Source organism: Anguilla rostrata, chromosome 16, assembly GCF_018555375.3.
Source record: "Anguilla rostrata isolate EN2019 chromosome 16, ASM1855537v3, whole genome shotgun sequence".
NCBI lineage: Eukaryota > Metazoa > Chordata > Actinopteri > Anguilliformes > Anguillidae > Anguilla > Anguilla rostrata.
In genome coordinates, this window is record NC_057948.1 from 9,025,696 (window position 1) to 9,048,217 (window position 22,522).

The 22,522-nt window shown below is 42.1% G+C and overlaps 1 protein-coding gene, 1 long non-coding RNA gene and 1 other non-coding gene across 4 annotated transcripts; 2 read left to right on the plus strand and 1 right to left on the minus strand.

The window, feature by feature from the left end:
- The first annotated feature begins 965 nt into the window (after positions 1 to 965).
- LOC135242108 (uncharacterized) lies at positions 966 to 22,022 on the plus strand. The gene is made up of 15 exons (XR_010326223.1): positions 966 to 1,093; positions 3,584 to 3,709; positions 4,710 to 4,823; positions 8,673 to 8,751; positions 11,983 to 12,141; positions 13,707 to 13,885; positions 14,263 to 14,335; positions 14,652 to 14,767; positions 14,937 to 15,005; positions 18,416 to 18,574; positions 20,143 to 20,321; positions 20,699 to 20,771; positions 21,101 to 21,216; positions 21,386 to 21,454; positions 21,618 to 22,022. It is a non-coding gene; the product is annotated as an uncharacterized LOC135242108 (long non-coding RNA).
- LOC135242107 (IgGFc-binding protein-like) lies at positions 2,565 to 8,767 on the minus strand. 2 transcript variants are annotated; one of them, XM_064313025.1, is made up of 4 exons: positions 8,699 to 8,767; positions 6,623 to 6,724; positions 4,639 to 5,808; positions 2,565 to 3,732 (listed from the first exon to the last, which is right to left on the minus strand). In XM_064313025.1, the coding sequence occupies exons 2-4, from the start codon at positions 6,705 to 6,707 to the stop codon at positions 3,338 to 3,340; spliced, it is 1,650 nt and encodes a 549-aa protein (XP_064169095.1). In that variant the 5' UTR covers positions 6,708 to 6,724; positions 8,699 to 8,767; the 3' UTR covers positions 2,565 to 3,337. The 2 variants fall into 2 exon arrangements, with proteins under 2 accessions (XP_064169095.1, XP_064169094.1); XM_064313024.1 differs by lacking the exon at positions 8,699 to 8,767 and having other exon boundaries at positions 6,623 to 7,011.
- On the plus strand, positions 17,348 to 17,420 carry trnak-uuu (transfer RNA lysine (anticodon UUU)). Its single transcript has one exon. It is a non-coding gene; the product is annotated as a tRNA-Lys (tRNA).
- Positions 22,023 to 22,522: the final 500 nt, after the last annotated feature.

A 22,522-nucleotide genomic window follows, 5' to 3' on the forward strand; every position in this document is an offset into this window, starting at 1 on the left:
GGAAGGCCCGGTGTTCAGATGCCTGGTCCCTTTTCCTTTTGCCTAAAATAAGAAGTATGTTCGCAATACCTGATAGCAATATGTTGCACTGCGGCTGACCAGGATGTGGGTACAGTTGTCGTTGTAGTTGGCATCGTACATCTTCTAAATTCCTCCACGCAAGGTTGTCAATATCGAGGTCTTGTGATGCTGACACCTGGCAAATCTCCTCTGAAACCTGTTCGAACCTGTATAAAATATCGCTAAGAGGAATACGGTGTCCTTCTATTTCATCCGCTAACAGATGTCATTCCTGAACAACTTCGGCATATGCCTCCATCACGCCGGTGGGATGAGGACAGGGGATCACTCTAGTCAAACCCTCAGCAACTAGGATGATTAACCAATGCCATATCAGAGCTCGAAGTCAGACCCACCCAGCCACCTTAGCCACGCCCCTCTAAATATATAGTAATAAGTATATATCTTAGAATATATACGTCATGCTAATAAAACTTATTTGAATTTGAATCTTCAAATAGAGATCTGACCAATCAGCGTAATGTAACGGCACAACGTATCCCCGGATGGGAATAGGGGGGATGAAATTTGTCAGTGGGATGAAATTTGTTGTGACAGCACCAAAATGAACCACACAAATTTGCCTCATGACTTGGTCCAGGATGTAGGGCATAGTGCTACCTGGTTTCAATTCCCAAGCCTAATTCATCAGACAGCTACAGGACTACAAGGTAGGCCATAAAAACTGGGGCTACGATTGCTAGCTTCGCCCAGCCACAGGCTTCTTCTGCGGACCTGCAGCTGGTTACTATTGTAAATGACCTTTAATTTAAAATGCATTTTTATTAATCTTGTATTCGTTTTCTGTTTATTATTTCCGTATTGGTGACTCCTATTCTGAAAACGTTAACGGAACTCCTATTTTAAAAAGGCATCGCAGTTTCCTCCCAGCAGTAGGTGTACTACGGGTTCCGGTTTAGATTGCATTGAGCACGAGATGAACATGCAGTGAGCACGGCTGTGTAAATATGGTTTATAAAACGTTTTATTTTAAGTTCTAAATGGTATAGCGCCTGGTTGATAAGGGCACAAGGTTGGTAAATCATCTTCTAAATATACTCTATATATATTTTATATGTTAAGACTTGTAGAATGAATAGTTCGTTTTGTAAACGTGGTGAACTAACATGTTAGCTGCTAATTGCCATAGTCTAGTATCTGCCTAGTTTGACCATCACAGCCGGGGACGCTACAATTGTGGAGTTCTTATGTTACATACAGCGATCAAAATGGTCAAACAAGCATACAGACAAGATAAATGACAGTCCACTCATGACCATTGAAGTAAGTGTGTATAACTTTATTTCCTTAGGCAGTATTGATGTAAAAATTATATCAAAATGTTCAAAATATACGCTATGTTTGGGAAAAGTCATACAGGGGGAGCCATATGCTTAATGATGGCAGGTTTATCGATTTGAAGCTGTAGCTTGACAAACATTTCTTCTTCCATGAGACAATTTTTGTTATTTGACATTTTTATGCGACACAGATAAAATAAATAAAAGCTTAAATGAACACATTTTTCTTCATATGGTAAGATGAAAAAAACACAGGGCCAAGGTAGGCTACGTTAAATAATTGAGTAAACATTGGGTAGCATTGCTGTGGAATGTAGCGTGATTAGTTTGTGTGAGTTAAGATAGCCATATTGTTTGTTTAACTTGGCCTCAAGTTACAAAGAACGAAGAGTGCAGGTTAAGTGCAATGGCTCCAACGCTGTTATACTTCGCCATCAATCTTGAATTACAGCAGGATTTGATGGTGCTGCTGTAATATCTGTGTTGACTGCAGGTGGTGAACTATTATGGAGTATTTGAATATAATGGATGCCGGATTTCATCCCACCGATGTGTCTTTTGACCAAAGATAATGATTGAATTATCAGTTTCTTATGCTATTCTAATGCCAGTAGAGTGCGTAACATTTGCATTAACCTACTCATTAAGTTATGAATAAAACATTTAAACATTTTTTTTTTTTCAGTTACTGAGGAAGACATGAGAAAGAGATGGAAAAAGGGGGGATATAGAGATGGGTTAGGCCATAAGAAGGTGATTCAGAATGAAGAAGGTATCATAAGGTGGTTTAGAGTGAATATGGTATCAGGAGGTCTGCAGCATCTGATTGAGAGCGCTGATGATGGTCATGGGAGGTGGTGTTCTCTCTCAACCGCTGGCCCATCTGCATGTATAGTGCCTTGCACAGGGAGGTGGTGTGCTCCCTGTGGCTCACTGGTCTGCTTTTTCTGCACAGTGTGGTGCTGTCTCTTCGATGGCTTAGAGCCACTTGCAGAAGTCCTTGTATCCAAATTCAGCCTTCGTAGCCTTGATGTACTCCTTTCTCTCTGCCATGCTGTGACTCTTAGCCTGCCGAGTCAGGCCTTGGATTAGCCTACCTCAACACCAGGCATAACAGACGAAGGGACAAGAGCTATGAAAAAAATGCAGGCAATGGCAAATGAAAGTGTAAAACTGGCAGTGTAATTAAACTCTCAACAGCGAAGATATTTCACAAAGGTGTATGTTTTATTTTGAAATGCTTAAAGTTGCTCAAAATAAAGTTAAATTGCTTAAAAACATATCAAAGAATTCCAACAGGTAATAAATCAGGAAATATGTTTTCTCTTTTCTGTTTCTTAAAATGGTGTTTCTGACTCAAGGAAATGCATCCCTTAGAGGGATAATTCCAGAAATATTTGGACTATTTATTTATATTGGCAAAGCTCTTTGCTACATGAAATGTTCACTGTAAAATAAGAGGGATTTCTGGATTTCATTTGAAAAATATTTAGAGATGAAAGATTATATTCTTAAAAATTCTACCATAAATCAAACAAGATGAATTTAAGAATTCTGAAAAGACTGAAAAACAACACAGAATTAGGGGAAAATATGAGTTAAACACAACCAGAAGAAAATCACTGTTCGGGGATTATTAAGGAGCTGTTAGAAAGTGACTTTAGTTCCAAGTTAATAGCAGATAATGAGAAGAGAATGTCCCTGATAAACTGTAATGGATGAAGGGTCCTACAAGTAGCTCATTTCAGGATCAGGCTGAAGACAGATTAAGGCAGTGGTAACCAGCCCTGTCCCTGGAGATCTATCGTCCTGTAGGTTTTCACTCCAACCCTAACAAAGCACACCGCATTCAACAGCTGGAGATCTTGTTGAGCTGCAAATTAGTAGAGTCAGGTGTGCCAAATTAGGGTTGAAATGAGAACCTACAGCAGGGTAGATCTCCAGGAGCAGGGTTGGTGGCCACTGGATTCAGGGCGCTATGGAAACGGAATTTCAGGCCCAGGCTCAAAGCAGATGAAAGGCAGTTGGTCACAGCAGCTCACAGCGCTCCAGGTGAGACGTTCCACGGACATCATGCCACACTGGGTATTCAGGGAGCTATTTGGTTGACCTGATCCCCAGTTAGTGTATTCCGCTGGCTCCCTGTTGAGCCACCGCCATTCTCCGGACAGCAGGCTCTTGCGAAAGCCCATCCAGACTGCACTTTGCTTGACCCCTCTCAGCTCCTGGCCAGCATACAGCAGGTAGTCCTTGCTGTTGAGATTTGCCAGCTGGCTGTTGAGATTCCAGCAGTGGGCCTGTGCATCCGCCCAGCTCTTCGTCTCCTGCACCAGCTCCACTTCACCCGGGTATGGCCTGCACTTATGACCATCTTACCGTACAGACAAACACAGAGATAACACGTCACCATCTTAGCAATTACTATCGTTTGCCTCCTCAAAAACAAGCACATTGAGTCTTTCAGTAATTAAGCCCTTGTATAATGAAGTTCAGTGCTCATTAGGGTAGTTTTGCCCTTGTTTGTATAACTTTAATTTTAAGTTTAATGTTCAGTAGTGTAGTTGGGAAATCCTTAATCGTGCACTTCTTTCACTTGCTGTCTCTCTCAAGACTATACTTTCCCCTCTAGGGAATGACTGTCCTGTGTACGACAACTTCCTGTTTGCTGTCCAGCACCGATTTTGCCCCAGTTTCAGTACCCATTTGTCATTATAATATGCTTTGTCACTTCTATCCTTAATTTGACAGAAAGCACACTTCTTTGCTTGTCTTTACAATTTTCTACACAAATATCATCTATCAATATGTTGGCACACCACTCTGAATATTTGGCATATGTCACTGCCAACACAGTATTTTGGACACTTGCACACTGCACATAGGAGAAATTCTTTCTTAAGACTTGATTTTCTTCAATATATATTATGAGCAGGGGTTAATATGAGTTAAGTTTTGAAAAAACAAAATAATACCTCCGAACTTATTTCATAACTTCAATTAAATAAAATAGCATACTTTACAGTTGTGGTGCAACCTGACGTGGATACGCTGCCTGTGACAGACATTACCGAACTTTGTAGCGCAGTATCACACAGTATGATGCGGTGACAAAATGTCACACATTGTTATAATAAAACACACTGATACATCATAAGCTGTAAAAAAAAAAGCTCACTGTGTGTATGTGTGGTGTAGTATTGACATTTTTATCAAGTGTTGGTTCCATCTTGTGGTAGATATACACTTGTGCCATTTGACTAACAGTAATGTGCATTACCTGGTTCCACTTTCAGGCTCAGAGCTGGGCTCCCAAATAACATAAACCCTGACTGTTTCTCAATAATGTAGACGCCCATCTTGGAAGTCAGGTGCCAGACGACACGGTGCATGTCCGAATACCACAGGTTGACTAGCGCCACGGAGTAGTCAGAGTTTTTCACTTGGACCCAGGTCACACCTGAAGTAAGTGGCTGCTCCCCTAGACGAATCCCCTCCTTGTCAGCAGTTTTCACTACTATCAGGAGAAAGTTTTGCGTCCATGAAAAGGTGTGCACCAGGTAACAGGTGGAGAAACGTTCCACTGGTATCAAAGCCATGACACCAAAATCCAACAGACTGATAGAAACTGGCATCGGAGCCTGGATGTAGAGGGAGGTGTCCATCAGTGTTGGTATATTGGAACTTGGAGGAGCCAGGTACTCGGAGGGCAGAATGCTTTCTGGACCAGTGCCGTCAGACTTCACTAGCAGAATGGTCTGATTCCTTTTTGCGTCTGATACGGAGAGGGACGGCACGATGAAGGTTCTCCCCCAGCTGGAAACTGGGGTTAGCTGCTCAAACACCAGGCCACACTGGCACTGGGGTTTCGCAATGCAGGGGTTCCCGAACAGCACAGCTACTGGGGTTTTGGCGGTCACCTGTGTGGACACAGGGTATTTCGGACTTTGGAACTTAGCATTTTCATATGGGCCGAGGTTGACTGTGAGCGGTTCCTGGGATGGCTGGGAAATTGTGACCGTGTTGGCAACCTGGGTGTTGATGACGACAAACTGATATAAGTGGTCTGTAGGATCTGCTGGGGAGGCCAGACGGTACTCTGTACCCAGATTCTGCACAGGCTGAACCATGCCAGTGTCGAAGCTTGTGAACTTCTGATTGACGGAGAAGACGGTCACCGGGGAGCTGCTAGTCACACGAACTGTCTTGTAGGAAGTGTTAAACTTGTCCAGCTCCAACCCGTTGGGGAGGATCAACTCTTGTGTCTGCCCAGCTGACATCGAAAGGGTTGTCTTAAAAGTTTGGTCCGCCGCACTGACGTTGACCTCTGTGCCACTTTTCAGGGAAGAAATGAGGAGTCTGTAGAGGGGTGGACTCCAGTAGTAATAAGCTATGTTCTCCATGAAGGCTGTTACAAACTCAGTCCCAGAACTCTCAGGGTAGCAGAATCCTGTTAAGGTCCAAGAACAGACAATTACAGCAATTTACAGCTAGGCCAATGTCAGAATCACCAAGCTACACAGCAGTGATTTTTTTACAAATTACAGAAAAAATGTGCAATTCTGTTGGTTGGCTTACAGAATGAGCAAACACCTTTTTCCTGAACAGTCAGAAATGGTCCTGCAAGATTGAAACAGCCCTGTGATACTGTAGGATTTCCCAAGATAGAAATGATTTAACTGTAGTATCTGTTGTCTGTTGTGCTGAGAAATTATTATGATGTAAACTGTATGATAATGGTATCTATGAATAACACAACTGAAGGAATTAAATCAGGAGATTTAAGGCAGTGAAAACACTGTCATGCCATCTCTTTGGCACAGAAAAGATCAGCATAAACTCCTGGGTCCAATATAGGGGACAGCAGTCCAACAGAAGAAGGGCCAACAGTACGTCACATCACTTAACTGAATTTGTGAACTGCTTCGCCTGTCTAACTGGCCTACCAATAAGTATATAGCTAGAAACAAGAAAAGTGCAGCATCCATATATTTTGCCAGGATCGTCATTCAGTAACCCACAAGAACTGGCAAACAACAGATCACAATGCACATTTAAAACAAGTTCAGAGGATGGAAATGGTCTTCATGTTAATTATTAAAGGACTCGGTTGAGTCCCTTCAGCTAAGATAAAAAAACATTTTCTTTTATTCTTATTTCCTCATTAACACTGAATTTGAAGTCCACACATGTAAATAATAGTACGCACAGCTCTGGGGCGGAGGGGAGGAGGAAAGCAAGAGAGACATTTTGAGATGGCTCACCTGTACAAAGGGAAGTCAAGAAGAATGCAGCCACCATCTGGCTCCTGGTAAGCAACATTTTACTGCCAGTAACAGAGATGGCCATTCCCACAATCCAGTGAGCTGCAAGAAGGACACCTCACATACCACACACATCTCATCCACCAACACCGATAGATTGTACAACTATATTTTACAGTCATATTTTATATGTTCATAACAACCTCAACCCTTCTTGGGATGCTGACATACAAGTTCTGAACTGTGTGTAGTGAGATATTGGTCCATTCTTTTAAAATGAAAGCCTTGAGTTCTTTGAGGGATGAAGGAGGAGGAAATCTATTCTACATCCTGCGTTCCAGAACACCGCACGAAGTTCCAATGGTGTATAGACCTGCTGATTGTGGAGGTCATGGCATTGGCTTCATTGCTAGCAGTTGAAAGTGGTAACTGACTTGTAATCGAAAGGTTGCAGGTTTCATCTAGGAACTGCCATTTGTCCCTTGAGCAAGGTACTACTGCATTGCTAGTTTCCGCTTTAAGGATACAATGTAAAAATCTACAAGTTGAACGTCTGATAAGGTTTCTTGCCTGAATGTGTCTGCTTTCTGAAATACTTGAAAATGACAATCAAATGGAATAAGCAGTGATCTTCATCCGGTCCGGACGCCCAGGACTGCTGGTCTTTCCTTTTAGTCGGCACTCAATCGGTCAAGTAAAGCAGTTCATTACACAGTTAACTCACATCACCTGGTTTCTTGGGTCTGAATGTGTTGCTGATAAATTGAAAAAAAAAGAATGAAGATCACTGCACCAGAGCAGTGGATTCCCAAACTCAGTCCTGGGGGCCCCTGTATGTGCTGATTGTCGTTCCAACCACAATTGCAATCCCACAATTTTAACAAGCTGTTAATTTTTCTTAATTAGGTGCTTTTTATGTTTAGAGGGATTATTTGTGTTCTATGTCAGAAATAGCAATGCATGCCATGGAAAATAAAAGTCCCATGTTCACTTTGTGCTTATTGTACTATATTGCACACAATAAAAAGTGGTAACAAAATTTTTTTACTGACCAAATTAAAGACCCACGTTCCCAATTGGTAAAGATTTTGGCACTTTACTGGCCACTGTCTGGTGGGCCAAAAACTCAATTTCGTAAAATGACTATAGTAGTCTGTGTAGTGTAGACATAATCATGGGGTCATTTCAAAGGTGACTTGCAATATAGATTATGTGCCATGATAATCCGATTGCCAGAAATGCAACATTTGATTACAGTGCCAAAATGAGTGCATGGTTGCATGTTAGTAATGGGATTGTACATTTTATGCATTTGGAGAACAGTAAAGCATTCTGTGAAAAATTCACCTTTTAACAAGTGGGCAACATGCAATATATGTGCACACATGTTTCTGAGAGCAAAGGAGCAAAGGAGAGCTTTTTTTAAAATGAGCAAGACTCGAGAACCAAGTTCTATGGAGACGGTTTTGTATTTTCAACATGCATGAGGTAATCTGACATGCATTTGCTTTCCTGACCTTATTTGTGGTGCCAAATTTCTACTGCAAATCGAATAGTAAATCGAGGTGTTTCTCCAGCGTGGAGCAGCTTTTCATGACCTTATGTGCATAATGACCATGCAAGCCAATGGTTGTGGTAGGTTCTGCCATATAAAACAAAACCACTTAAAATGCAATATGTTGTGTGTTTACGCATTATAAAAAATCTTTTTTACATTTCTGTACATACACTTTCTTAAACACTTCATCTTGTCTCTGTATTTGTACACAAAGTAGTTTATGTTTCAAAGTTGCTAGGTGTTTGAGTAAACCATTAATCATCCCATACCACATCTACTAAAAGATTTTATCAAGAAACATTACCTAGTGTACAATGCTTTTTTGAAGATATCGAGAAATGTATTTCAATCATTGACTGGAGGACATCAACTTTCAAACTTGTTACAGCAGGTGCATTGAAGAAAAAATGTAATTAAATTTATATTTGAACTCACCAATTTTGCTAAAAGCCTCATAATGAATGCTAACACAAGATGCACCTATCTTTACAGGTATAATTCACAGAAAACAGTCTTACCTGATACCTTGAAGCTTGATAAACCACAGGCTGTCTTTCCATCTGAATCAAAGGTTTGTCACCTCCTCAGCACACACATTTGACATTCAAAAACATACTTAAATCAAGCTGCATTTTGCATGAAATGAAAATGGATATGTTTTTCCCCCAGTGGAACCAATGGAAATGTTCCCGCACCTTCAGAGAATCTGAATGTGGATGGTATGGCAACACAACCTGTCCCTGATTTGGCAGTCAGGCAAGACTTGAACCTTCACAGTTCAAGACAACACATTTGGGTCGCTCCAAAAGTGGTGCGTTTTATGGACTTCAGGCTATTTGTTATTTTTTATGTGCCTGGATAACTTATGAGAAAAACTGGACTTCTGTTAAGGTACTCTGCAGAGAGATATGCCTGTTTTTAGTAATGGAAGGTCCACATTCGATGTCTTTTGTATGTACATCCCGTGAGATCATTCCAACAAGAGATGCCATCGAAGGCACGGGACACAATTTGTGCCAGTGTTCTGTCGATTTGTCCTGCCTTGTCGAAAAGTCCTATTTTTATACCAAACTTATAGTTATATCTATCGATATATGCTACCATATTGGAAAACACTACAGCAAGGAAACTGCTACTTTAGTCGCCAACTGACGACTGAAGACTCACCTCTTCAGGCTGCACCTCTCCCCATCTCACCCTACCTCCCTGTAAATGACTGTAAGCTTAGGGTTGTAACTAGGTAGCTGTTTTGTAGGTGACTTAGTTAATGCACCTGCCTTAACTACTGCTTGTATTTTTGCATAGACTGCGTTGTTGCTGTTCTCGTTTGTGTTAGCGTTAAACAGTTTAACCTTCAGGGTACAAGTTGAACTATGCGGTTGTTCCCTGCACTTGGACCGGTACTTCTCTCTAGGGTTTTCGACATACTTTTCCTGGTGATGGTTATACACTTTGTTGTATGTCGCTCTGGATAAAACCTCCTGCCAAATGCCTGTAATGTAATGTAATGCCAAAAGGTCGGTTGGCCTTTGTACCATATCAGAAAATGCTTCTAAGCTAATTTCATTGTTATTTTCATTAATTCATCCACCATCAGTCTCAAAAACGTTTTGACTTGGGTTTCCCAGTGACTTTAGAGCCAATTCCTTTGCTCTGATCGCAAATCTCTCCACTGCAACACATTGAAATGATGCAATTTGCATACCCCTTGGGACAACTCGATAGGTAGGATGCAATGAACACCTGCGGCCCTACTATTTAAATAACACTCCTGCAATACAAACATTTTGTGGTCAACTTGAGGTCAGTGCAGCCCCATATTACAGCAGCACCTGCTGTAATTCAAGCTCAACCATCTATGTAAAGTACAACAGTGTTGAAAACATTGCAATGATCCTGCCCTTAGTAAACAGATCACCATCAGTACAGTTTCAGGATGATAATAGGTACGCACCTGTATGTAAGGGGAGTGACTGATGAGGAGTAAGCACACACTTTTTGACTGTGCCATGGAGTCATTGTGGGAGTGTACAGTATATGTGTGTGTGCGCTTGATAGCATGTTTTGAGACACCTTATAGTTTAAAATTGCACAACGGGTGCTGTGCTTGTTTGTCTTATAGTCAACAAAAACAACATACGAAAATGCCAAGTTACTCAAAAACAAAGCACTGTCTGTAAGTCATTAATTCAAACTTGAAAACGGCCTGCTGTCTTAACTCACACAAATTTAAGAAGCTCTATTCCAAATCAATACTACCCAATGTTTCATAAATTATTTCATGTCATGACTTGGCCCTGTGTTTTTTCATCCTAACATATAAAGAGAATGTCATTCCTTGTGTCACATCGAAGTGTCAATTAACAAAAAATGTTTCATAGAAGAAGAAATATATTTAATTGAAGAAATCATTTAATTGAATGTTTTGAACAACTGATCATTTACATCAAATCTACACTCCAGAAACGATATGTTTCCACTTCGTAGCCAAGCTACTGCGACAATTTAAGAAAATAAATCTGCTGTCATGAAATGCATATGGCTTCCCCTTGGTAACTTTTCCTAAACATATGTATTGAACATTCTGATATTATTTGAATATCAATATTGCCTAAGGAAATAAAGTTATAAAGTTTTAAACACTTACTTAAATGGACATGATGCTTAATGATACTCTTTATTTATATGTGGCCTAAGAAATGGTGAATTTTTTTTCTTCAAATCATTGGAATTTATTGTTGTAATGTGCTCTCTTTTACTAGGCATGCAAGAGGAAATAGATGAGACACTGGTCAATATGATTGTATTATGCTTCTGAAACACACAACGCATTTTCATTGCACTTTAATAATTATCGCCGTCTCGTCATAATTATAACAATATGTTTAATTTGTACAATGATTAGACTGTTGGAGATGGCTTTGAGAATACATGGCAGTAGCATTAATATTCATGAACTAAATTATACAGTAAAGAGTCAAGTGGTAGTAATGCACTAATTTCAGTTTATCACCGCTGTGAACAGTAATGCCAGCCTTATTTATTGACCAGGAGATGTCACTACAGAGGCACGTGTCAGATGCTTCATGACACTGCCACTTGAAACAACGCAATTGCCTCGGCTGTGTCTTTGCTTTGGGAGGCTTTCCTCTGTCCGTCGCTAATGTGCAGCATCTGGTTGGAAGAGCTGATGACGGCCATGGGCTGGGAGGTGGCGTTCTCTCTCAGCCGCTAGCCCGTCTGGATGGGAAGCTTCGGAGCTTCAGCAATCCAATGTAGAATTGTTGTTTATCTATGGCGGCAGTGTGGCACAGTGGGCAAGGAACTGGGCTTGTAACCGAAAGGTCACAGGTTTGGTTCACTGCTGTTGTACCCTTGAGCAAGGTACTTTACCTGCATTGCTTCAGTGTATGTCCAGCTGTATAAATGGATACTCTGGATAAGAGTGTCTGCTAAATGCCTGTAGTGTAGGCTAATGTAATGTACAGCGCCTTGCAGAGCGCGCCTTGCATGTTCCCCATAGCTGGAGGATGGCGCCAGCTTCCACAGCAATGGCAGCACCTCCTGCTCCCCCATCAGAGGCTTCCACTGGTAGGCTACTCACCCCTCGCGATGTCTGAAAGACAGACCAGACGCAATACACCGTGGGCACGTAGCAGCCAAAACCGCCAAACCATATATGAAATTCCATTTACGAAATTAAGCCACAGCTAATGATTTTGGAGACCCGGGGCCAGAATGCTTATTAAATGTTTGAACTTAGATTTGTTATGTGACAACAAATCCTTTTGCTTATTTCCAGACCAATATGTGTTATTGGTGGAGAATGAAGAGACAACAGCTGTCACTCCAACCCTCGCTGAAACAGACATTCCCTTTGCATTCTGACATGATCATAATCTACTTTGGTTGCCACAACTCAGGGAAATAAATGCCATCATATTTGAGGAAGCACATCGAGGTAAGTAAAATAACGTTGGCTACAGCAGCCGCTTATTCAGCCCAAGATAAACTAAGCTAGCTAGTTAGCTTGCTGTTCTTAGCCAAGCAGGAAAGTGCTTGCGGCTATGTCCGATTTAATACGCAATTAGTGGTATGCGTATTTCGTGTTGGTGAAATTTGTTTCATATTATATCACGAAACTCTACTAAATGAATTCCTAGAAGCGCGCCAAGTCATGGTTTTCACTCCAGCTGTGCGACTCCAATAGACAGCGGCTGTCAGTCCAACGCTCACTGAAACAGACATTCCCATTAAATGTTGACAGGGGTGAATTTATTTCTGAGGGGGAAATTATTTTAGATGACACCTGTACTCTCCAGCACTGGTTCATCAGTCACCAGTTGTTTATGTTACATTTCTACTTGTCTGCCTGATGAAAAAAGATAATATATCTTGTTAGTTTTTGTTATTATTGTTATTTCTTATTATTTCAGCTATTATCTAATATTACTTGTGACATCACTGAGCGCCGAACGATTTCTGAGCTGCACGTAGTTTCTGTAGCTTCTGTATTTCTTTTCGCGTTCGCTTATTGTGTGGTACTAAAGAAATATTTACCAGACCAAGGCAGTATGGTTATGACTGAAGTGTCGGGACTGCATAAGCAGTCAAAGGCAAGTTGCAAAATAACACAAGAATTCGAATGTTTATTTAACGTCACAAGAGAAACCAGTTCACGAATGTTATGGAAGCCAAATAAAATGGAATTCAGTTGAGATCGGCTTCAAAATTCTGCTTCTATTACGTCAAATAATATCGAGGAAAAGTCTTTATAAATAGCCACCGAGAAAGCCAAGATACAACTAGAATTGATTGTCTGAAAGCTCTTAATGGTTAAAACTTTTCTCATAATAAATATGCGATCATCAAACAAACCGCTCAAAATAACAAAATGTTGGATTTGGCTAAATCGTAAATTTAGCCAAATAAGGAGGTCATTATCGAATCGGGTGGGCTGTGAGACTGCACCAGGTAGGCAAATTTGCCATTGATTTTGCACTTCCAAACAAAACTGTTAGCTAGTTCACAAATGTGCGTCGCAACTGAAATATCGATAAAAGTTAAAATATCTTGTATGAATGAAGTAATTTTGGTGTCACTCAGGGACATATCATGGACTGGGCCACATTGAACCCTGTAGTAAATTTACTATTGGTCTGCCCTGCCAGGTCACAGTGCACAAGTAGATTGACTTTAGAAGCTATTTCAGTCTTTCCCTGAGAAGCTTCCTCCTAGTTCATAAACACACATTGCTGCTGAAAATTCCAGTGTAAACCAGCCTAAACTGGTCACGCTGCTTTAAACTGTGATACGTTTTGATACTTTCAGCTGGTCAACCAGTTTGACCATCAGTTTACTCTACCTTCTTCATTGGATTTGACCAGCTTTGGCCAGCTACAGACTAGCTTTGAACAGCTCCAGACTAGCTGTGATGACTAGAAGTGTCTGTTTCATAGTTGTGTAAGCAAGGTGAAGTGTGAGTGTGTGTCACAAAGTGCCTTGTTCTGTTTCTTTTCATTCCAGACAGGTCCTCCCTATCGTCTGAGGCTGAGAGAAATCTCTCCTCAGGGACCAGACCGGTCAAGGAGACCAGCTTTCGGGATGCAGCCACCCAAACAGTGGAGTTTACCACATCAGATTGTGCCACACAGGTGGACGAGACCATGTTCACCTGCAGTGTGTCCCAGGATGACGTTTCGCAGGTTAGTGAGACCCTACCAGGTCAGCTCCTGTGTTCGTCAGTAACGTGTTTCTGAACATCCATTAGAATATATCATATTGCAATATTGCTGTATCTCATGCAGATTATAATATCTATGGTTCTACTTGTGTGCAAAACGTTCATTAGTAAATTGACACTAATCCTTTATGGAAAAGAAAACATCTGTTGGGTAACGGTAATGTTGTGATATTTTGTTTGTAGCAGGGGTGTCAAGTGTGTGTGCTGGCTCACTAATCGGCTGAAGTGTTTGTCATAAAAATCTGCTGTGACACACTCCTGCTGTGTAGACTAGATTTAAATTGACTTTTAACAGAGCAGCAGTGCTTCATGCTCCTGATTACTTTGCTTCTTTTTCAGGCCTCTGAGCAGTGCCTGGATTCTCTATCCTGGCATTCAGAGTATGCTGAAGAGGCCCACAAGGTCTGCTTGGGTAAGAGCTTGCCTACTGTAGCTGCACACGGATGGCCAATAGATGGAAAATGGCTTCTGCTACTGACGGTCCCAGAGAGGAGCCAATCAGAATGGGTGTTGCTGAATGGACTGACTTGCCTGTTCTGTCCTGCTGTACAACATCCTGCATCATTTTGATCATGCACGCAAGAGTCACTTCTGTACACCATGTGACTGCAAATTTGGAGCTCCAGTTCACTCTACTGCTTTCAGAATGGAATAGGGGTCCAGTATGAATAGGGGTCCTGGATACAGTGTTATCTTACTGTGGGACTGTGCCATTCTCTCTTGGACAGCTCTGGAAATGCACGCACTGGAAAACCCCCCCTTCAGCACAGGGTTCCAGCGTTCCAGAAAGAGCTCATTCCGATCGCGCATTCCGGTCCTGGCTCGCACCACCAGCAGCAGAGGGGTAAGTGCTGCTCTCCCAAGACCCGATCTGATCCTGCTGGTCAGAACAAAAATGTTCTGCAGATTAAACAAAACACCTTAGCTCGTTGTCTGACCATTTAATTTGAATTTAAATGTGTTCCTGGTGGCTAAATGTCATGTTGTCTTTTTGTTTTGTTGTTATATTCTAGAGATGTAAGGATGTCCAAAAGATGGGAACCATCACCCATGACGTACGCTGTCTGAAAAAAGCTTGACTGGTGAGCAGCAGCATGGTGTGGCTGAAGGTTCACTTATGCCACAACCTCAGTAATGATACAGAGATTGAGATGGGCAGCTGCTGTTGTGTGTGTAGGTTCATTGTGTACTTGTAGCAGTGGAACTGTTGGTAATTCCTGTTGTTTTGGGGTACTCTGTTCTCAGCTGGAACTGGAAAAAACACAGTCAAGCAAGTGGCAAGATAGCAGTGGATTGTGCAGACCTTAGCCAGAACACCACCCCAGCCCATGACCTTCTAATTCCATCTTCCCTCAGAACCACATTCCATCTTCCCTCTAAACCAGCTGCTGATACTATCTTCCTTCTAAGCTACCTTCTGATACTATCTTCCTTCTAAGCTACCTTCTGATACTATCTTCCTTCTAAGCTACCTTCTGACACTATCTTCCTTCTAAACCACCTTCTGATACTGTCTTCCTTCTAAGCTACCTTCTGATTCCATCTTCCCTCTAAACCAGCAGCTGATACCATCTTCCTTACAAGTCATGTCCATCCCCATATCCCCCTTTTCCATCTCTTCAATAAATAATTGAAATGGCGTGATCCGAATGTCACGATTCTGTGCAATTTCATTGGAACCCATGGACAAGAAGAATTAGCTATTTTAGACAAGGGGAGACCATAAAAGGCATTCATAATATTTTCTCGTACCCAATTAGATATGTGATTATTAGATATAAAGTAGCAACGGATACTATATGTATAATGATTTCTATGTGTAAAAATATATACTGTCATTTCTTCTGAGATAATTGAATATTGTGTAGAAATGGTATAGTCCGGATAATCATTTGCTCTCAGTGGTGGCTGGCAGTAGGTGGGTGTAATTTAATGGGTGTAATGGATGGGCTGAATCTTTTGGGGGGGCGACATAGCTCAGGAGGTAAGTCCAATTGTCTGGCAGTCAGAGGTTTGCCGGTTCAAACCCCGCCCTGGGTGTGTCGAAGTGTCCTTAAGCAAGACACCTAACCTCTAAACTGCTCTGGCGAATGAGCGGCATCAATTGTAAAGCGCTATATAAATGCAGTCCATTTACCATTTTGTTTTGTAAATATTTATAAAGGTTTGTATAATAGTTGGGGACACTTTTGTAAATAAAACACCCCACTTGGGTTGAGCAAGTTTGAGTCTCATCTCCAAAGTCCACTGTTAAATCCGCCAACCAACCATCCTTGTAACAAGCCCTATGACTCAAATGAATGAAACAGGAAGAAAGGGTGGAAGCCATTGTGTTTTAAGTCCTGGGCCTGAAGTCACAGTGGAGAAATGACTGGTTCCTTTCATTACATTACATTACATTATAGGCATTTAGCAGACGCTCTTATCCAGAGCGACGTACAACAAGTGCATAGGTTTCAAGATGTAGAGGCGCAAAAGAAACACTAGAGTGAAGTAAGGATCGTAGTGCCAGAAGTGACCACATCGATCAGGACTCCAACCCTGTAGAGTAAGCTTGTTCAGCAGCAAGAATCCTACCAAGTACAAAGTACAAACTAGCACTGGAATCACACCTAATCATACAAAAACAATCCTACCAGATACACTAACATAATCAAATTATCCTAGCTAGGTACAATGAGCTGAACTATAGGCTAGGGAGGGGTGGGGAGAGGTGCAGCCTGAAGAGATGAGTCTTCAGTCTGCGTTTGAAAGTGGTGAGATTCTCTGCTGTTCTGACCATCACGGGGAGGTCATTCCACCAGCGAGGGGCCAGGACAGACAGCAGACGGGAGCGGGAAGTGCAGACGCGAAGAGGGGGAGGTGCCAAGCGTCCAGAGGTGGCAGAACGGAGAGGTCTGGCTGGTGTGTAGGGTCTGATGATCCTCTGAATGTACCCTGGTGCTGACCCCTTAGCTGCCTGGTATGCAAGCACCAAGGACTTAAATTTGATGCGAGCCATAACAGGCAGCCAGTGGAGGTCAGTGAGCAGGGGGGTGACATGGGAATGTCTGGGGAGGTTGTAGACCAGACGCGCTGCAGCATTCTGGATGAGCTGCAGGGGTCTGATGGCGGATGCTGGCAGACCAGCCAGAGCCTGCTGTTTTTTCATAAACTGCAATTTTTTCATATAAGAAGAGTACAGCAGGAAATGAAGAGCTGAACCCGATGTAATTTGAACATGCAACCTTCTGATCTGGAGTCAGACGCGCTACCATTGCGGTAGGAGGTCAAAAGGAATGGCCACCTTCTGTGAATTGACCACATTAGCATATTATTATGAATGAGCAACTCCCCAATGGCAAATATCAGTGATTATGAATGTGTTATTCATCTCCCAGTATAGATCAGACTCCAGATCCCATGAATTCAACTCCCAGAAAGAGCCCGGATAGCTCAGTCGGTAGAGCATCAGACTTTTAATCTGAGGGTCCAGGGTTCAAGTCCCTGTTCGGGCGAAATAATTTACAGTGCTTGATCCAAAATAACACTGTGTTCTGACCACAGACTGTGGTTTTAACTCATGATGCACTAGTTTCAAATCAGCAATACAATGAAAATTTACTGATTGTGAATATTTCTGTGTCCCAATGTGGAACCCTCTCCAGAATCAATGGGTTCGTTTAAATAGCTTGTTCTTACTCCTTGCATCCCGATATGGATCCCTGTCCATTTTTTATGGGGCCATTCCAACTGCTTATTTTCACTCTTTGCATCTCTTCCTTATATCTTTTCCTTGCCCCTTTGTACTACCCACCAGTGGATGCAGGGAGATATGCAAGGATGAGATACAAGAATGCTTTGGGAGGCTTTCCTCTGTCCGTCGCTAATGTGCAGCATCTGGTTGGAAGCGCTGATGACGGTCATGGGCTGGGAGGTGGCGTTCTCTCTCAGCCGCTAGCCCATCTGGATGGGAAGCTTCGGAGCTTCAGCAATCCAATGTAGAATTGTTGTTTATCTATGGCGGCAGTGTGGCACAGTGGGCAAGGAACTGGGCTTGTAACCGAAAGGTCACAGGTTTGGTTCACTGCTGTTGTACCCTTGAGCAAGGTACTTCAGTGTATGTCCAGCTGTATAAATGGATACTCTGGATAAGAGTGTCTGCTAAATGCCTGTAGTGTAGGCTAATGTAATGTGCAGCGCCTTGCAGAGCGGCCTTGCATGTTCCCCGTAGCTGGAGGATGGCGCCAGCTTCCACAGCAGTGGCAGCACCTCCTGCTCCCCCATCAGGGGCTTCCACTGGTAGGCTACTCACCCCTCGCGATGTCTGAAAGACAGACCAGAAGCAATACACCGTGGGCACGTAGCAGCCAAAACCGCCAAACCATATATGAAATTCCATTTATGAAATTAAGCCACAGCTAATGATTTTGGAGACCCGGGGCCAGAATGCTTATTAAATGTTTGAACTTAGATTTGTTATGTGACAACAAATCCTTTTGCTTATTTCCAGACCAATATGTGTTATTGGTGGAGAATGAAGAGACAACAGCTGTCACTCCAACCCTCGCTGAAACAGACATTCCCTTTGCATTCTGACATGATCATAATCTACTTTGGTTGCCACAACTCAGGGAAATAAATGCCATCATATTTGAGGAAGCACATCGAGGTAAGTAAAATAACGTTGGCTACAGCAGCCGCTTATTCAGCCCAAGATAAACTAAGCTAGCTAGTTAGCTTGCTGTTCTTAGCCAAGCAGGAAAGTGCTTGCGGCTATGTCCGATTTTAATACGCAATTAAGTGGTATTGCGTATTTCGTGTTGGTGAAATTTGTTTCTATATTTATATCACGAAACTCTACTAAATGAATTCCTAGAAGCGCGCCAAGTCATGGTTTTCACTCCAGCTGTGCGACTCCAATAGACAGCGGCTGTCAGTCCAACGCTCACTGAAACAGGCATTCCCATTAAATGTTGACAGGGGTGAATTTATTTCTGAGGGGGAAATTATTTTAGATGACACCTGTACTCTCCAGCACTGGTTCATCAGTCACCAGTTGTTTATGTTACATTTCTACTTGTCTGCCTGATAAAAAAAGATAATATATCTTGTTAGTTTTTGTTATTATTGTTATTTCTTATTATTTCAGCTATTATCTAATATTACTTGTGACATCACTGAGCGCCGAACGATTTCTGAGCTGCACGTAGTTTCTGTAGCTTCTGTATTTCTTTTCGCGTTCGCTTATTGTGTGGTACTAAAGAAATATTTACCAGACCAAGCAGTATGGTTATGACTGAAGTGTCGGGACTGCATAAGCAGTCAAAGGCAAGTTGCAAAATAACACAAGAATTCGAATGTTTATTTAACGTCACAAGAGAAACCAGTTCACGAATGTTATGGAAGCCAAATAAAATGGAATTCAGTTGAGATCGGCTTCAAAATTCTGCTTCTATTACGTCAAATAATATCGAGGAAAAGTCTTTATAAATAGCCACCGAGAAAGCCAAGATACAACTAGAATTGATTGTCTGAAAGCTCTTAATTGTTAAAACGTTTCTCATAATAAATATGCGATCATCAAACAAACCGCTCAAAATAACAAAATGTTGGATTTGGCTAAATCGTAAATTTAGTAAAATAAGGAGGTCATTATCGAATCGGGTGGGCTGTGAGACTACACCAGGTAGGCAAATTTGCCATTGATTTTGCACTTCCAAACAAAACTTTTAGCTAGTTCACAAATGTGCGTCGCAACTGAAATATCGATAAAAGTTAAAATATCTTGTATGAATGAAGTAATTTTGGTGTCACTCAGGGACATATCATGGACTGGGCCACATTGAACCCTGTAGTAAATTTACTATTGGTCTGCCCTGCTAGGTCACAGTGCACAAGTAGATTGACTTTAGAAGCTATTTCAGTCTTTCCCTGAGAAGCTTCCTCCTAGTTCATAAACACACATTGCTGCTGAAAATTCCAGTGTAAACCAGCCTAAACTGGTCACGCTGCTTTAAACTGTGATACGTTTTGATACTTTCAGCTGGTCAACCAGTTTGACCATCAGTTACTCTACCTTTTTCATTGGATTTGACCAGCTTTGGCCAGATACAGACTAGCTTTGAACAGCTCCAGACTAGCTGTGATGACTAGAAGTGTCTGTTTCATAGTTGTGTAAGCAAGGTGAAGTGTGAGTGTGTGTCACAAAGTGCCTTGTTCTGTTTCTTTTCATTCCAGACAGGTCCTCCCTGTCGTCTGGGGCAGAGAGAAATCTCTCCTCAGGGACCAGACTGGTCAAGGAGACCAGCTTTCGGGATGCAGCCACCCAAACAGTGGAGTTTACCACATCAGATTGTGCCACACAGGTGGACGAGACCATGTTCACCTGCAGTGTGTCCCAGGATGACGTTTCGCAGGTTAGTGAGACCCTACCAGGTCAGCTCCTGTGTTCGTCAGTAACGTGTTTCTGAACATCCATTAGAATATATCATATTGCAATATTGCTGTATCTCATGCAGATTATAATATCTATGGTTCTACTTGTGTGCAAAACGTTCATTAGTAAATTGACACTAATCCTTTATGGAAAAGAAAACATCTGTTGGGTAACGGTAATGTTGTGATATTTTGTTTGTAGCAGGGGTGTCAAGTGTGTGTGCTGGCTCACTAATCGGCTGAAGTGTTTGTCATAATAATCTGCTGTGACACACTCCTGCTGTGTAGACTAGATTTAAATTGACTTTTAACAGAGCAGCAGTGCTTCATGCTCCTGATTACTTTGCTTCTTTTTCAGGCCTCTGAGCAGTGCCTGGATTCTCTATCCTGGCATTCAGAGTATGCTGAAGAGGCCCACAAGGTCTGCTTGGGTAAGAGCTTGCCTACTGTAGCTGCACACGGATAGCCAATAGATGGAAAATGGCTTCTGCTACTGACGGCCCCAGAGAGGAGCCAATCAGAATGGGTGTTGCTGAATGGACTGACTTGCCTGTTCTGTCCTGCTGTACAACATCCTGCATCATTTTGATCATGCACGCAAGAGTCACTTCTGTACACCATGTGACTGCAAATTTGGAGCTCCAGTTCACTCTACTGCTTTCAGAATGGACTGGGCTTAGGGGAATTGCAACCAGTATGAATAGGGGTCCTGGATACAGTGTTATCTTACTGTGGGACTGTGCCATTCTCTCTTGGACAGCTCTGGAAATGCACGGACTGGAAAACCCCCCCTTCAGCACAGGGTTCCAGCATTCCAAAAAGAGCTCCTTCCGATCGCGCATTCCTGTCCTGGCTCGCACCACCAGCAGCAGAGGGGTAAGTGCTGCTCTCCCATGACCCGATCTGATCCTGCTGGTCAGAACAAAAATGTTCTGCAGATTAAACAAAACACCTTAGCTCGTTGTCTGACCATTTAATTTGAATTTAAACGTGTTCCTGGTGGCTAAATGTCATGTTGTCTTTTTGTTTTGTTGTTATATTCTAGAGATGTAAGGATGTCCAAAAGATGGGAACCATCACCCATGACGTACGCTGTCTGAAAAAAGCTTGACTGGTGAGCAGCAGCATGGTGTGGCTGAAGGTTCACTTATGCCACAACCTCAGTAATGATACAGAGATTGAGATGGGCAGCTGCTGTTGTGTGGGTAGGTTCATTGTGTACTTGTAGCAGTGGAACTGTTGGTAATTCCTGTTGTTTTGGGGTACTCTGTTCTCAGCTGGAACTGGAAAAAACACAGTCAAGCAAGTGGCAAGATAGCAGTGGATTGTGCAGACCTTAGCCAGAACACCACCCCAGCCCATGACCTTCTAATTCCATCTTCCCTCAGAACCACATTCCATCTTCCCTCTAAACCAGCTGCTGATACTATCTTCCTTCTAAGCTACCTTCTGATACTATCTTCCTTCTAAGCTACCTTCTGATACTATCTTCCTTCTAAGCTACCTTCTGACACTATCTTCCTTCTAAACCACCTTCTGATACTGTCTTCCTTCTAAGCTACCTTCTGATTCCATCTTCCCTCTAAACCAGCAGCTGATACCATCTTCCTTACAAGTCATGTCCATCCCCATATCCCCCTTTTCCATCTCTTCAATAAATAATTGAAATGGTGTGATCTGAATGTCACGATTCTGTGCAATTTCATTGGAACCCATGGACAAGAAGAATTAGCTATTTTAGACAAGGGGAGACCATAAAGTGCATTCATAATATTTTCTCATACCCAATTAGATATGTGATTATTAGATACAAAGTAGCAACGGATACTATATGTATAATGATTTCTATGTGTAAAAATATATACTGTCATTTCTTCTGAGATAATTGAATATTGTGTAGAAATGGTATAGTCCGGATAATCATTTGCTCTCAGTGGTGGCTGGCAGTAGGTGGGTGTAATTTAATGGGTGTAATTGATGGGCTGATTCTTTTGGGGGGGCGACATAGCTCAGGAGGTAAGTCCAATTGTCTGGCAGTCAGAGGTTTGCCGGTTCAAACCCCACCCTGGGTGTGTCGAAGTGTCCTTAAGCAAGACACCTAATCCCTAAACTGCTCTGGCGAATGAGAGGCATCAATTGTAAAGCGCTATATAAATGCAGTCCATTTACCATTTTGTTTTGT